Source organism: Symphalangus syndactylus, chromosome 11 (assembly GCF_028878055.3).
Source record: "Symphalangus syndactylus isolate Jambi chromosome 11, NHGRI_mSymSyn1-v2.1_pri, whole genome shotgun sequence".
Lineage (NCBI taxonomy): Eukaryota > Metazoa > Chordata > Mammalia > Primates > Hylobatidae > Symphalangus > Symphalangus syndactylus.
The window spans coordinates 46,940,640-46,955,820 of record NC_072433.2 but is presented as its reverse complement, the minus strand read 5'-3'; the positions used below and the strand labels follow the sequence as shown (position 1 = coordinate 46,955,820).

The following is a 15,181-nucleotide window of genomic DNA, read 5'->3' as shown; positions in this document are numbered from 1 at the left end:
GAATTCTGGTGAGAAAAGGCACTAGATAAGTTACTTCCTGTATTTTGGTCTGTTTTTGCCAACAAACAGGGATAAAAATTCTACCTCTCAATAATTTGGAGAAAATAACACATATGAAGTGATTTAACTTTTTCTTAGGAGTTTTTGTATTTTTTCTTTTTAATTTCTTTAAATACAGAGTATTGCTCTGTTGCCCAGGCTGGAGTGTATGATCACAGCTCACTACAGCCTCGAACTCTTGGGTTCAAGCAATCCTCCTACCTCAGCTTCCCAAGACGCTGAGACCAAAGGCATGTGCCACTAGGCCCAGCTATTTTTTTTTTTTTTTTTTTGCAGAGATAGGGTCTTGCTATGTGCTCAGGCTGGTCTCGAATTCCTGGCCTCAAGTGATCCTCCCGCCTTGGCCCCCAAAGTGTTTGGATTACAGGTGTGAGCCACCATGCCCAGCAGGAATCTTTTATTAGTACAATTATTTTTAATTATTAAATATTACAGGAAACAATAAATAGCTTATTATTCTAACATTTCAAAAGCTAAATGTAAGGATGAATAATTTTAATCTTAATGAATTAAGAGCCCTGAAATTATGACCAATGGGTTGATTCCATTGAAGAGCGTTAAAGTACTTCATATTACTAAAGATTATTATATCCCCAGATTAACTCTCAGGAAAACACAATAAAGCACATATATTCCCAGAGAAGAGACAGAGAGTAAGTGGACAGGTCTGCATTCTAATCAAAGGATGATTCAGCCAGGTAAATTAGAGCTTATAGAAAACAAAACAGAAAATGAGCAGCCACACCCCACATGCACAGGCTCAATTCAACCAACATTCACCAAGTGCTTTTTCCCAAGCAAGGCCCCATGCTGGGTACACTGGGACGTGTACTGGACAAGACCCAGACTCTGACCCCTGGGGGCTCACAGCCTACCATGAGGTGAGAGACACACATTCAGATGAACTGGGACCCAGGGCAGATTGTGGGAATTGTCACAGACCTATTTTGAGAATCCAGAGAGAGAGACCACTGCTAACTGGAGATGACTCCGTGAGGAGGAGGTGACAGAGTTGGCCCTGGTGAACGGGGAGGAGCTGGGGTTAGAGATGGCCTGGGGCGGGGGATCTGGGGAGCAGCACTGGCATGCAGAGACCCTGGCTGGGCATGAACACCATGCCTTCTAAGGGGGGAGATCTCATGTGGAGCAGAGGGAAGATGTGCCCTTCGCTGTTCACCTACCTCTGCTCTGCCTATCCGAAACCTGTCTGGAGTACTTCAGTAGTTATTGGTCCATTTTCTACATTAGCATCTGCATTGATCTCAACATAGGAGTTGAAGATTATAGCTCTAAGGTGCAGCAGGAAAAGGGGAAGGCCCATTTAATAACTTTCTGACTAGATTTTGCTTGGGGAAGGAGACTTTCACAGACATGCCTGAGCTTTTATAAATCTGATTGTAAGAGGCCTATGACATTGAGGCTTGCCAGACTTAAAATTAAGGGTCCTAGCCAGAAATCTTTGCAACTGGGACCAAATAAGTGTCTGTAAAGCAAATACTTACCTGTTTGCCCTGCACTAAAACATTAGTAATGGATGGGGCCAGGCTGTCCACTACTTTACTTAAAAGACTTGCTGCACGGCGTACAACCGACCTGGGGGCAAAGAAGAGAGCAGGCCAGATGTTCACAAATCTAAAAGATGAGGAATGCATGGGGCCCTGATTGGGTAGCTTTAAAATATACACGGTGGAATCCTCACATCATCATTTGGAGGAAACACTGCCCAGGACATTGAACCTAACAGCTGAAATTTCCCAGACTGCAGGACCATTCAGAATTAGGGAGGGATCCCTCCACCTCATCCCTGCCACCAAGCTGTGACAAAAATATTATTGATGACACTATCGATATAAAAAGCAAAAAAAGAAAACCTAATTATTATTTTGATTAGGGAGGGAGGGTGTATAGGAGGGATTAAGAGGGTATTCTGATTTTGCATTAACAAGGTCATTACTAAATCTGTCACTAGTACATGTGACCTATTTCTATAACCACTTTAAATCATGTTTCTTTTGGTGCCTAGATAACCAAATCTCTGGATTAGAGGATTCACTTAGTACTGAATTTTAGAAAGTGCTACAATGAAATACCAGTATTTCTTTTTACTGATAAAGCCATAATGTTGGGGGAAGGAATTCACACTGCTATTTTTATATTACTGAAAAAGTCTTAGAACCTAGGAAGAACAGATTTTTTTTCAAGTACAGCACATGCAATACATACGACAATTTTTTTCCCTCAAAAGTAAAAATTCACGTGGAACTTTTAGATAGAGAAATAAAAATGTAGGTTTAAAACTGGCTGCAATCTTTATGTATTTCAGGATATCCACAGAAGCTGACTTATAAAAAGCATTTATATTCCTTAATTTCAACATAGATGACTAAAAGAAAATTAAGTCAATAACTAATAAAGTTAGTGAAACAAACACTTCTTACTTCTAGAGAAACTTTCACCCACACACTATAAGGCCAAAAGACATGTTTAACCTTCAGAGTGCAAATAAGCCCACACATTTCAAGCAGCTTGGGTTTTCAAATTCTGTGCATTGTTACCTGTTTCCCATGTACCAGAAAAGTAGTAATGTGTGGGGCTATAGAGGAAGAAAATTTCTGGGTAAATGCAGCCCCGTAGCGCACCGCCAACCTGGGTGTGTCAGTGGAAAGCCATAAAAGGGAAAATAGAGTAAATAAAACTTCCAGGAGTTCTTCCAAACATAACAGTCAGCATTCTAAATGTTTGCTAGTTAATGATTTATCTGAAATGCATAAAGTGTAATACATAAAGCAAGAAAAGATGTGCTTAATCAAAAATAAGACTACAGACCACACTTGAAACCTACTGGCTAAGAAAGTTTACCAGAACTATCACTTATTGGCTTGATGTCTTACTGTACTGAGAATTTACAGTGAAAATTTGAAAGATTTAACTATAGGGTTATTACATTATTTCTTCTGAGAAGGAATGGCATATTTATTATAAAAATAGAATTGAAATATTCTAAGAGATTGTTTTGTTTAATCCCCTTATTTTAGGGATTAGAAACCTGAGGCTCATTGAGGTTAAGGGAGTTTCTTATGAAATTCTTGAGACTTTTTTTTTTTAAGTGGATAACATATCATTAAAAAAATGTGTGCATGTGTATATATATCTATACATACACTCTGACTTTCAAAATTTGTCAGATTCTGCTAGTAAAACTGTTAGAATTACATCAAAATGCAGAGGGCCATGCATTTAGGCATTCCTACTCCATTGTGAATTTAAACAATTTTATTTATTTAAACTTTCCTACTTCTTTTTTTTTCAATCTCTGGGAACAGACTACCTCTGTGGAACAAATTGGTTATTTTTCATGAAGCAACTACTATCACTTGGATTCATTCAACTTAAGTGACAAGAGAATAGCCTTCTAAGTATATTATCTTTGCTTATGATTAGATAAATCACTGGCCTCTTTTCATGGCCTTCTATAATAGCAGAACAGGTTTCCTAAATTAAAAAACAGAACTTAAAGCACCTTGCTGGGGCAGAGGAGGTGTAGAGTAGGAAAGAAACCTTAGCATATCATTCCAGCAAATACTCTTCAGGTTCAATCCCTACAGTGTCTTTGTTCTCAGAATTTTGGTGGAGGCAGCAGGGGGACAGACATGCTACATAGGCACATTCTTACAAAGTGCTGTAACCTGAAGGTTAAAAGTAAAAATTATGATGAATAACTATCTTTAATATTGGTCCATTTTCTTTAGGCTATCAAATATGACAACACAAAAATAAAACATAACAACAAGAACACTAATACAAACCAAAGTTTTTTGCTGCCAGCTCTTCTATAGACTCTCTCAATGTGATCAGAAACGGTACCTAGACATTGGATAATAGAGTCTTTGTTGAACAAAGCTTTTAATTAAATGCATAACATTTATTCCTCTTAAAAGTATTCATTTTCACTGTGCTTCACTAGAGTCGATACATCGATCCATTAATGTTCTGAACTGACATATTTAAATATGTAACTCAAATATATAGAGTGTGACTGTCCCCAGCACTTGATATTATTTAGTCTGAGTATGTAATACTGGTATTTTATTTCTCGAAATTCAACTGTTTTGCTAATTAATATGCAATCTAAACTTTTAACAAATACAAATGCTATTTTAATTTACTGCAGAAAAAAAGAAAAGAGAATATAGTAAAATAATTAGCAATTGAACAAATACTGTAGACTCTAATATATATGACTTTTCATTTATTTGTTCAATAAAACTTTACTGACGCCTTGTTATGTACATGGGGCTATGATCATTCCAACATATGCTACTGCTCAAAAGACACCAATGGGTTTCATTATTTGGCCACTGATTTTGTCCGTAAAATCACAATGTGACAGGAAAGAGCACCAAAAAGAAAACAAAGATAAAAAACAAGATCTTTAACATTTTACTCTAAACTTTTTATAGCCCTTTAACAAATTGGATAAAATTATATTCAGATTCTGTAGATGCATATGATTTTCAATGTTTCACATAAGGTTTTATAGATTTAAAACATTTAATGAATATTATTCTCAAATTTATAAAAATGGTTTAAAAAGTCATTCCCTTAGCATTTTCATTATAAACTATTTTATATAAATTTTCTCTTATTTAAAAGCATTAAAACTTTTAAATTAAAAAAACAGCCATTCTGAATTCTAGGTTTCTAATGAAATGTTTGATTTTTAAAAATCCTGTTTTAGATAAAGTGCAAATTTCAATGAATGTCCTAAATATAACTGAGATTCTGCTTATACTTATAGTTTTAAGACTAATTAGAAACATGCAAGATTCTGTTTGAAATTTGCTAAAAGTTCCTCTGCCTTTAACAAGCTAAGAAATTGAAAACTATTCAATTTGCATCTATAATACTCAAGAAGGTTATCTCTTAGCTATAATAAGGCAAAAACTAAGTAGATCTCATTTGAATAAATAACTATGCTCGGTTAATTACCAGAACTATATGTATTAATTCCACTGCTGTTTTTCAGTTCTAACCATATCAACACACACCTCTTAACAGAGTATTTTCAAATAAGCCAAACATTTTTGAATAGACATTAAGTACTTGAACTGTATTCTGTATTATTCTGTATTATAAAATGTCAGAAGTGGACCATGGTGAAGAACTTAAAGATTCCTTACAGTGGTGACTCCACATGCAAGTGTGAATCTGGGGGATAACTGGTTTTCATCCTTAATGCAGAGTGGACATAGACATTATTACAAATGATTTATTTTTATTAACCATCTTCAGAGCACAATTCTATTAAATGCCATGTTCCATTTCAAATGGCTGCTGCAGACCACGAGAGAGCTAATTTTTATAGACATAACAATTCAATTTTATTCTTGAAAAATTAGAGAAGATAAAACTGGAAACAGAAACTGTCAATAAACAACTATGGAATTCATCAGAGGTTAACAGTCACAGGCACAATCCAAGCTCCAATATTTCTCAGACAATCAGAGAAACAATCAAGCATCACTGCATGAAAGCCAGTTAGGGGTTCGTACATCAGTCTCCTCCACTCTAGGGGGTATGAATGAACATTTTCCATTCAAAAGTGAAAAAGAAGGTTTAATGAAAGGGGAAATAACTTGTAACATTTTAGTGGATAGCGTATGCATATTTGATATATGTTCAAGGCTAGAGAGGTCCTCTTAAAATGTTCTCCTAGACATGTACACTTACCTTCCTTTGTGATGAAGTTGGGGCCTTCTCTTTTGAGCAGTATACCCAGCAGGATGGCTTGGCTAGCCAGACAACTGCAATCCTGAAAATGTAAATCACAGTGACGAACTGGAATGAAATGGGTACAGCAGTTACCACAGAGGGTAACTAATCACAAAACCACATGATGCAGAGAAGAAATACTTTACTATGGAACTGAGGAAAGATAAAATGTCACTGATATAATATCAGGCATAAGATGACATTATACAACGATTCATATTTATCTTAGATATCTTAGAGACAGAGGGTAGACAAGTGACAAGCTGGCTTCCTGGGGTGGTAGAATTTAATAATTAAATTTGCCAGAAAACAAGGTAAGTAATGAACAGAAAATATTTTATCTACAAGCATTAATATTGATTTTGCCACTCTCTGAGAGACTTGGCCAGGTCATTTAACCACTCCCTTTTTGATTCTTCTTATTGGTAAATGGGAGACCATGTTGCTAGCAAACTGTTGTGAAGAGATGGATGATAGGAGGGGACTTGTTTAGAGTGTTTATTACATATTAGGGCACTGTGCTATAAGCACAGTGAAAGGATTGCTTTACTCAGTGACAGGACTGACCTAAAGCAAGCATTAGACCTAAACACTGGGGCAGGGGACAAGATGGGGGCAGAAAGGGAGAAAGAGGGCACTGAAAGGGAAATCTGGAGAACCCAAAGGCAACTATCATTGACTTCTTTAATGGCTCATACCATACTTGTATATCCAAGACAAACATATTCACCTGCACTTCTTAATGCATTTTTAAAGATATCCATGCAGATGTTAGACCAAGAAAACAACTTCTCATGATTGCCCTGGCGGTAGACAAGTCATCTACCTCCAGATTAATTGCTACCTTCACTGACAGGACAAAAAGACATATGGTCAGACTCTGGGAGCTTCTGCTCCAGCAACATCACTTAGGGCCATGTGGGAACTGCATCTGTCTCACATTCAGTTTTTGAAGAATTTCGTGGGTGGGTTTGTCCTTCCATTCACTAATGTTGACATCCGACTGCTGTCCCAGTTCAGGAGCACTAGGGGTGCTGCTTTGACGTTTGACTTTTGAATGTTTGGGAGGTTCTAGTTCCTCAAAACTCTTAAATTCTGGAAGCCTAAAAATTAAAAGAAAAGGTTTCATATTTTCTGCTTTTCTAATGTAATTACAAAAAGCCCAAAAATGAAATAACCCAAAGGGACTTACTCTTCTGTGTCACTGATTCGTAGGAAATCAAGTTGTTCTACTACAGCTCCAGATATTAGTGTCTGAAACGTGATCAAAAAAGATTAGAAACTCTTAGATACATCAAGCCATACTCTTATGGCCTGTTTGCATACCTTCCTGTAATTAAGTAATACTTCAAAAAATTGCTTAAAAATATATACAGTTCTGAAGCAATACTTAAATGAACATTCTAAAATCACACAGGTTTCTACACACAAAAAAACCCCTAAAATAGAATATACACATCAAGTTAAAAGTTTATGAGTCATTATAAGTAGGTCAACATGAGATGGACTCTCTGTTCTTAGAATTGCAGGCATTTACTTTTAAGCTGGAATTAAAATAATTCAGTAACTATTAAAATGTTAAAAAAAAATAACATTTCTGACTGGGTGCTGTGGCTCATGCCCGTAATCCGAGCACTTCGGGGTGCCAAGGCGGGCAGATCACTAGGTCAAGAGATCAAGACTATCCTGGCTGTCCTGGTGAAACCCCATCTCTACTAAAAATACAAAAATTAGCTGGGTGTGGTGGCATGCGCTGGGACTACAGGTCCCAGCTACTCAGGAAGCTGAGGCAGGAGAATCACTTGAACCTGGAAGGTGGAGGTTGCAGTGAGCCAAGATTGCACCACTGTACTCTGGCCTGGCAACAGAGTGAGACTCAGTCTCAAAAAATAACTAAATAAATAAAATAAAATAAAATATCCAAATTAGAAAAAACATAAAATACTAAAATTGCTTTGGGAAAAGATGTGAAATTGCACTTTGGATTCTGCTACTGTAATGTATTTCTGGGCCATTCAGTGATAGGATACCGACAAGTCTCCATGTTTTTCAGGAACATGAAGGTATTGGTTATCCAGGCTAACGCTTCTCCGCATTCTGGCATATAGCTACCCATATTTGGCCATTTTATTTTCCATTAGTTTCTGATTATAGGTTGAACAAACTAAATGAACTTAAACACTGTTTCTGTTTGTCAGTGGTTCATGGTGAACAGTATGAACAGTATAAATGAATGATAAACCTATAATGATTTTTAGTATTATGTGTCACTTCTAATTATCTGATGAACTGTCAAAGAAAATTGAGAAATGTACTCATAAAAAGCAAGCCATAAATTATTACTTAAAAATAAGGCAATATTTACTACATATTTACAGAATATTTATAACATATATTATTTTCTCTATTTTCTCACTGTTGATCTCAAATGTGAAGAAACAGGACACAGGGAATGCTGCGTTTGTTGGCTAACCACCTAGAGTAGTAGTGTCTTCTCCTCTAGCGAAAACTCATAAACAAAGTAGATCAACAAATGCCCATTTACAGATGGTAGGATGGACATATTAATAGAAATCATAATAAAGCTTCCTTGAGTTTGAGCAAGAAAGGCCGAATATGCAGTTGATCTGCACATTTGTACTAGCCTCGCTATAGTCAGGTCCCTAAGAGCATGGTCTGTGCCTAGGCAGGTTCATTGAATGATATTTCCTAATATGTAGGCTAGCATGTATACATCTTGCTCTTTAGTTAAATAATTTGTTAGACAAATATTTATTGAAGGCCTACTAGGTACTATGTTAGGTATTGAGGATACAGCATGAACAAAATACATAACATTCTTGCCTTCTGGAAACTGTTCTTATAAGTATGTATAGGGGATAGACAATAAAAAAGCTACACACACACACACACACACAGAGTCATGCATTGCTTAATGACCAAGATATATTCTGAGAAATGCATCATTAGGCAATCTTGTTGTTGTGTGAACACCCATAGAGTGTACTTACACAAACCTAGGTGGCATAGCCTACTAAGCACTAAGCTATATGGCACAGCCTATTGTTCTTAGGCTACAAACATGTACTGAATACTGTAGGCAACTGTAATATGATGGTATTTGTGTATCTAAAGATAGAAAAGGTACAGTAAAAATACAGTATTAAAATCTTATGAGACCTCCATTGTATACGTGGCCCATCACTAACTAAAACGCTGTTATGTGGCATATGACTCTCTGTGTATACAATAATTATTATAATATATATTAATACTACATATATGTATTTATTATGTCAGATGGTGATAAGTGAAAAGTAGAAAAAAGAAAGGTAGGGGATGGGGAGTACCAGGGCAAGGGAGTAGGATGAGCGTTGTTAGCCATTTCATATAGGTGATCAGAAAGGATTTCTCTAATAAAGTAACAAGTAATCAGAAGCTGAAGAAAGGACCATAGTCAATGATATGGATCTGAAGGAAGTGTACAGGGCTCGGAGTGGCAAGTGCAAAGGTCCTGAGGCAGGAGCATGCTTAGTGTCTTTGAGAGCAGCAAGGAGGAAACTGTGGTTGAAACAGAGTAGATGGGGCAGCTGGTAGGAGATGAAATCAGAGATGCAGGTCCAGACCATGGAGAGCACACAGACAATTTGAAGAACTTTGGTTTCCACTTTGTGTGAGAGAGGAAGTCATTAGAGGCTTATGATATATGACATAATCTGCCTATGACCAGGTAGAGCATGAACAGACTTGTCTTATTAGTTGGAATTTAGGAGATGACTGGAAACCTAGGTGAGGCATAATGGTAGCTTGGACCATGATAATAGCACTGAAGGTGATGGGAAGTGGTTAGATTCTGGATACAATCTGAGGATAGAGACAATAGGATTTAATAATAAATTGTAACACAGGGTATGAGAGAAAGCGAGAGTCAAGAATTACTTAATTCTTAAAGCTGATAGCTAATGCTGAAACAGAAAAAAAATCTATTTAATAACTTCCATTTTATTAACCTACTCACCCTTATATTCTAATTCAGCCCATAAAATAAATGTTTACTCTGAGTTAATAGACAAATGCTAAATTCCATTAATAATCTACAGGGCTTTTGATTAAAAAAATTCAGTTGGTTGTAGAAGCTCCTATATTAGTATTGGAAAAAGCATACTTAACAACAAATTTGCTAGGCATTAGTATTCTATTTCTGATGGTAATTAAATAATACTGTATGTGTCAAATGCAATATAATATTTAGAACACTCAATTATATCCCACCAGGTCCTTTCCAACAGACCATCCTACCTAAGATTGCATTCCTTCCCATCACTCTCCCAACCTACCTTTGTTTTCTGTTGGGCTTTCCCTTCAGAATTTAAGTCCCATATGGTCAAAAACCTTGTGTATCATATTCACCACTACAACCCTAGTGCCTACAGTCAGAGCACAATAAATATTTGTTGAATCAATGAGCCAATATTTAAATATTTCCCACAGATAACAGTAGTGAGGAGAGTACTCTGGGGATGCAGAGATGAGTGAACCTTGAGCTGAAAAAGATTACAAACCACAGAGCGAGGAAGGCAGAAGAAACTAGCGAAACATAAAATGAAAGAAGAGCTATAACAAACATTCAAGCAAAATGTCATAGAAGGACAATGAAAGGAGAAACTAATTCCAGTCTCCGAGGCTTCATTAAAGAGGAAACATTCACTTAAGCTGTAAAATTAAAGTATGACATAGAAAGAAAAAAAGAAAAAGGCAACTCTAAAATACCATCATAGCATGAGGGGAAAAAACTCCAATTACATTTAGAGATTTGGAAACCAAGTATATTTGGGGCATGGAAAGCATGGCTAGCAACAAACTGCATGGAGAGTTCTCCTGGGTAATGGGGCTGGGAGAGAAGGCTAGGATCCTAGTAATGAATGAAACTGTGGATCAGGGGATAAGGAAATTTTAAAGGATCTGAAATAAAACCCAAGATGAGCATATAGATGCCATTTTCATTTATTATATTAGTAAAAAAAAATGAAGGCGGGAGTGTGGGGGGAATAAGGAACTGTTGCTTATGAGCATAGAGTTTGAGTTTTGCAAGATGAAAACAGTTCTAGAGATTGTTTGCAGAACAAGGTGAATGTAGTTAATACCGCTAAACTGTACACTTAAAAATGATTAACATGGCAAATTTTATGTTATGTATGTTTTACCACAATTTTTAGAGATGGCAAAGTACATATTTAAATTGAGAAGATCATTGTTCAATTCCCACCTATGAGTGAGAACATGTGGTGTTTGGTTTTTTGTCCTCGCGATAGTTTAATGAGAATGAAGATTTCCAGTTTCATCCACGTCCCTACAAAGGACATGAACTCATCCTTTTTTTACGGCTGCATAGTATTCCATGGTGTATATGTGCCACATTTTCTTAATCCAGTCTATCGTTGTTGGACATTTGGGTTGGTTCCAACTCTTTGCTATTGTGAATAGTGCCACAATAAACATACGTGTGCATGTGTCTTTATAGCAGCATGATTTATAGTCCTTTGGGTATATACTCAGTAATGGGATGGCTGGGTCAAATGGTATTTCTAGTTCTAGATCCCTGAGGAATCGCCACACTGACTTCCACAATGGTTGAACTAGTTTACAGTCCCACCAACAGTGTAAAAGTGTTCCTATTTCTCCACATCCTCTCCAGCACCTGTTGTTTCCTGACTTTTTAATGATGGCCATTCTAACTGGTGTGAGATGGTATCTCATTGTGGTTTTGATTTGTATTTCTCTGATGTCTAGTGATGATGAGCATTTTTTCATGTGTTTTTTGGCTGCATAAATGTCTTCTTTTGAGAAGTGTCTGTTCATGTCCTTCACCCACTTTCTGATGGGGTTGTTTGTTTTTTTCTTGTGAATTTGTTTGAGTTCATTGTAGATTCTGGATATTAGCCCTTTGTCAGATGAGTAGGTTGCAAAAATTTTCTCCCATTTTGTAGGTTGCCTGTTCACTCTGATGGTAGTCTCTTTTGCTGTGCAGAAGCTCTTTAGTTTAATTAGATCCCATTTGTCAATTTTGGCTTTTGTTGCCATTGCTTTTGGTGTTTTAGACATGAAGTCCTTGCCCATGCCTATGTCCTGAATGGTAATGCCTAGGTTTTCTTCTAGGGTTTTTATGGTTTTAGGTCGAACATGTAAGTCTTTAATCCATCTTGAATTAATTTTTATATAAGGTGTAAGGAAGAGATCCAGTTTCAGCTTTCTACATATGGCTAGCCAGTTTTCCCAGCACCATTTATTAAATAGGGAATCCTTTCCCCATTGCTTGTTTTTGTCAGGTTTGTCAAAGATCAGATAGTTGTAGATAAGCGGCATTATTTCTGAGGGCTCTGTTCTGTTCCATTGATCTGTATCTTTGTTTTGGTACCAGTACCATGCTGTTTTGGTTACTGTAGCCTTGTAGCATAGTTTGAAGTCAGGTAGCGTGATGCCTCCAGCTTTGTTCGTTTGGCTTAGGATTGACTTGGCGATGCGAGCTCTTTTTTGGTTCCATATGAACTTTAAAGTAGTTTTTTCCAATTCTGTGAAGAAAGTCATTGGTAGCTTGATGGGGATGGCACTGAATCTATAAATTACCTTGAGCAGTATGGCCATTTTCATGATATTCATTCTTCCAACCCATGAGCATGGAATCTTCTTCCATTTGTTTCTATCCTCTTTTATTTCATTGAGCAGTGGTTTGTAGTTCTCCTTGAAGAGGTCCTTCACGTCCCTTGTAAGTTAGATTCATAGGTATTTTATTCTCTTTGAAGCAATTGTGAATGGGAGTTCACTCATGATTTCGCTCTCTGTTTGTCTGTGATTGGTGCATAAGAATGCTCGTGATTTTTGTACACTGATTTTGTATCCTGAGACTTTGCTGAAGTTGCTTATCAGCTTAAGGAGATTTTGGGCTGAGACGATGGGGTTTTCTAGATATACAATCATGTCATCTGCAAACAGGGACAATTTGACTTCCTCTTTTCCTAATTGAATACCCTCTATTTCCTTCTCCTGCCTAATTGCCCTGGCCAGAACTTCCAACACTATGTTGAATAGGAGCGGTGAGAGAGGGCATCCCTATCTTGTGCCAGTTTTCAAAGGGAATGCTTCCAGTTTTTGCCCATTCAGTATGATATTGGCTGTGGGCTTGTCATAGATAGCTCTTATTATTTTGAGATACGTCCCATCAATACCTAATTTATTGAGAGTTTTTAGCATGAAGCGTTGTTGAATTTTGTCAAAGACCCTTTCTGCATCTATTGAGATAATCATGTGGTTTTTGTCATTGGTTCTGTTTATATGCTGGATTACATTTATTGATTTGTGTATGTTGAACCAGCCTTGCATCCCAGGGATGAAGCCCACTTGATCATGGTGGATAAGCTTTTTGATGTGCTGCTGGATTCGGTTTGCCAGTATTTTATTGAGGATTTTTGCATCAATGTTCATCAAGGATATTGGTCTAAAATTCTCTTTTTTGGTTGTGTCTCTGCCCGGCTTTGGTATCAGGATGATGCTGGCCTCATAAAATGAGTTAGGGAGGATTCCCTCTTTTCCTATTGATTGGAATAGTTTCAGAAGGAATGGTACCAGTTCCTCCTTGTACCTCTGGTAGAATTCGGCTGTGAATCCATCTGGTCCTGAACTCTTTTTGGTTGGTAAGTTATTGATTATTGCCACAATTTCAGCGCCTGTTATTGGTCTATTCAGAGATTCAACTTCTTCCTGGTTTAGTCTTGAGAGGGTGTATGTGTCAAGGAATTTATCCATTTCTTCTAGATTTTCTAGTTTATTTGCGTAGAGGTGTTTGTAGTATTCTCTGATGGCAGGGGAACATCACACTCCTGGGACTGTTGTGGGGTGGGGGGAGGGGGGGAGGGATAGCATTAGGAGATATACCTAATGCTAAATGACGAGTTAATGGGTGCAGCACACCAACATGGCACATGTATACATATGTAACAAACCCACACATTGTGCACATGTACCCTAAAACTTAAAGTATAATAATAATAAAATAAAATAAAATAAAATAAAGGAGAAACTTTCAATTTGACTTGAGAGAAAATCACCACACTTTGCACTGTCTTTATAATTTGTCTATGACTCTTCAAATAAAATGAAAACTCTCCACAACATGGCAGAACATTAAACTTTAAAGTAAAATTATTTTCAGCTCAAAGTCAGCACAAAACTAAGAATTTGTCAACATCAGAGGCTAAAACTGATAGCTTATGATATGCCCAAAGCAAAAGCTTGAAAGTATTTTGATTCCTTCTTAAAATAAACATCTGTTAAAATTAAGTCATTTAGTCCAACTGAAATGTATTTTGGTGTATGATGTGAGGTGATATTCTAACTTCCTTAATTTTCCCCAAAGTATATATTGAATAATCTATACATCCACCATTAATTCATTATTTCCTTGATTACATATTATTTTAAGTTCCTGTGTGCATACTGGGGTGTATTTCTGAGTTACCTATCCTCTGCCATCAATTATAGTGAATAAGTACTACATTGTTTCACTGACTTCTCAATTTTGGTGACTGAATTTTTCATTTAGAATTTCTATTTGATTCTTTTTAAATATACTATCAAAGTTTCTAATAAAATTCTCCAACTTGTTATCTAATTTTTTTCTTTTTTTTTTTTATTATACTTTGAGTTTTTGGGGTACATGTGCACAACGTGCAGGTTTGTTACATATGTATATATGTGCCATGTTGGTGTGCTGCACCCATTAACTCGTCATTTAGCATTAGGTATATCTCCTAATGCTATCCCTCCCCCCTCCCCCCACCCGACAACAGGCCCCAGTGTGTGATGTTCCCCTTCCTGTGTCCATGTGTTCTCATTGTTCAATTCCCACCTATGAGTGAGAACATGTGGTGTTTGGTTTTTTGTCCTTGCAATAGTTTGCCGAGAATGATGGTTTCCAGCTTCATCCATGTCCCTGCAAAGGACATGAACTCATCATTTTTTATGGCTGCATAGTATTCCATGGTGTATATGTGCCACATTTTCTTAATCCAGTCTATCATTGTGGACATTTTGGTTGGTTCCAACTCTTTGCTATTGTGAATAGTGCCGCAATAAACATACGTGTTCATGTGTCTTTATAGCAGCATGATTTATAGTCCTTTGGGTATATACCCAGTAATGGGATGGCTGGGTCAAATGGTATTTCTAGTTCTAGATCCCTGAAGAATCGCCACACCGACTTCCACAATGGTTGAACTAGTTTACAGTCCCACCAACAGTGTAAAAGTGTTCCTATTTCTCCACATCCTCTCCAGCACCTGTTGTTTCCTGACTT

General features: G+C 36.9%; 1 protein-coding gene across 6 annotated transcripts in view; it reads right to left on the bottom strand.

The window, feature by feature from the left end:
- The window catches only part of PHKB (phosphorylase kinase regulatory subunit beta), a 239,098-nt gene that overhangs the window by 29,803 nt on the left and 194,114 nt on the right, over positions 1-15,181 (bottom strand). For 5 of the 6 annotated variants that reach the window (XM_055233310.2, XM_055233313.1, XM_055233312.1 and 2 more), the window contains 5 exons: positions 7,025-7,086; positions 6,773-6,935; positions 5,791-5,872; positions 3,867-3,924; positions 1,563-1,653 (listed from right to left, as the gene is read on the bottom strand). In XM_055233310.2, the coding sequence (XP_055089285.1) occupies positions 1,563-1,653; positions 3,867-3,924; positions 5,791-5,872; positions 6,773-6,935; positions 7,025-7,086 (456 nt within the window). Of the gene's footprint in view, positions 1-1,562; positions 1,654-2,615; positions 2,707-3,866; positions 3,925-5,790; positions 5,873-6,772; positions 6,936-7,024; positions 7,087-15,181 lie in introns of all 6 variants that reach the window. The other variant, XM_055233309.2, reaches the window with a different exon arrangement.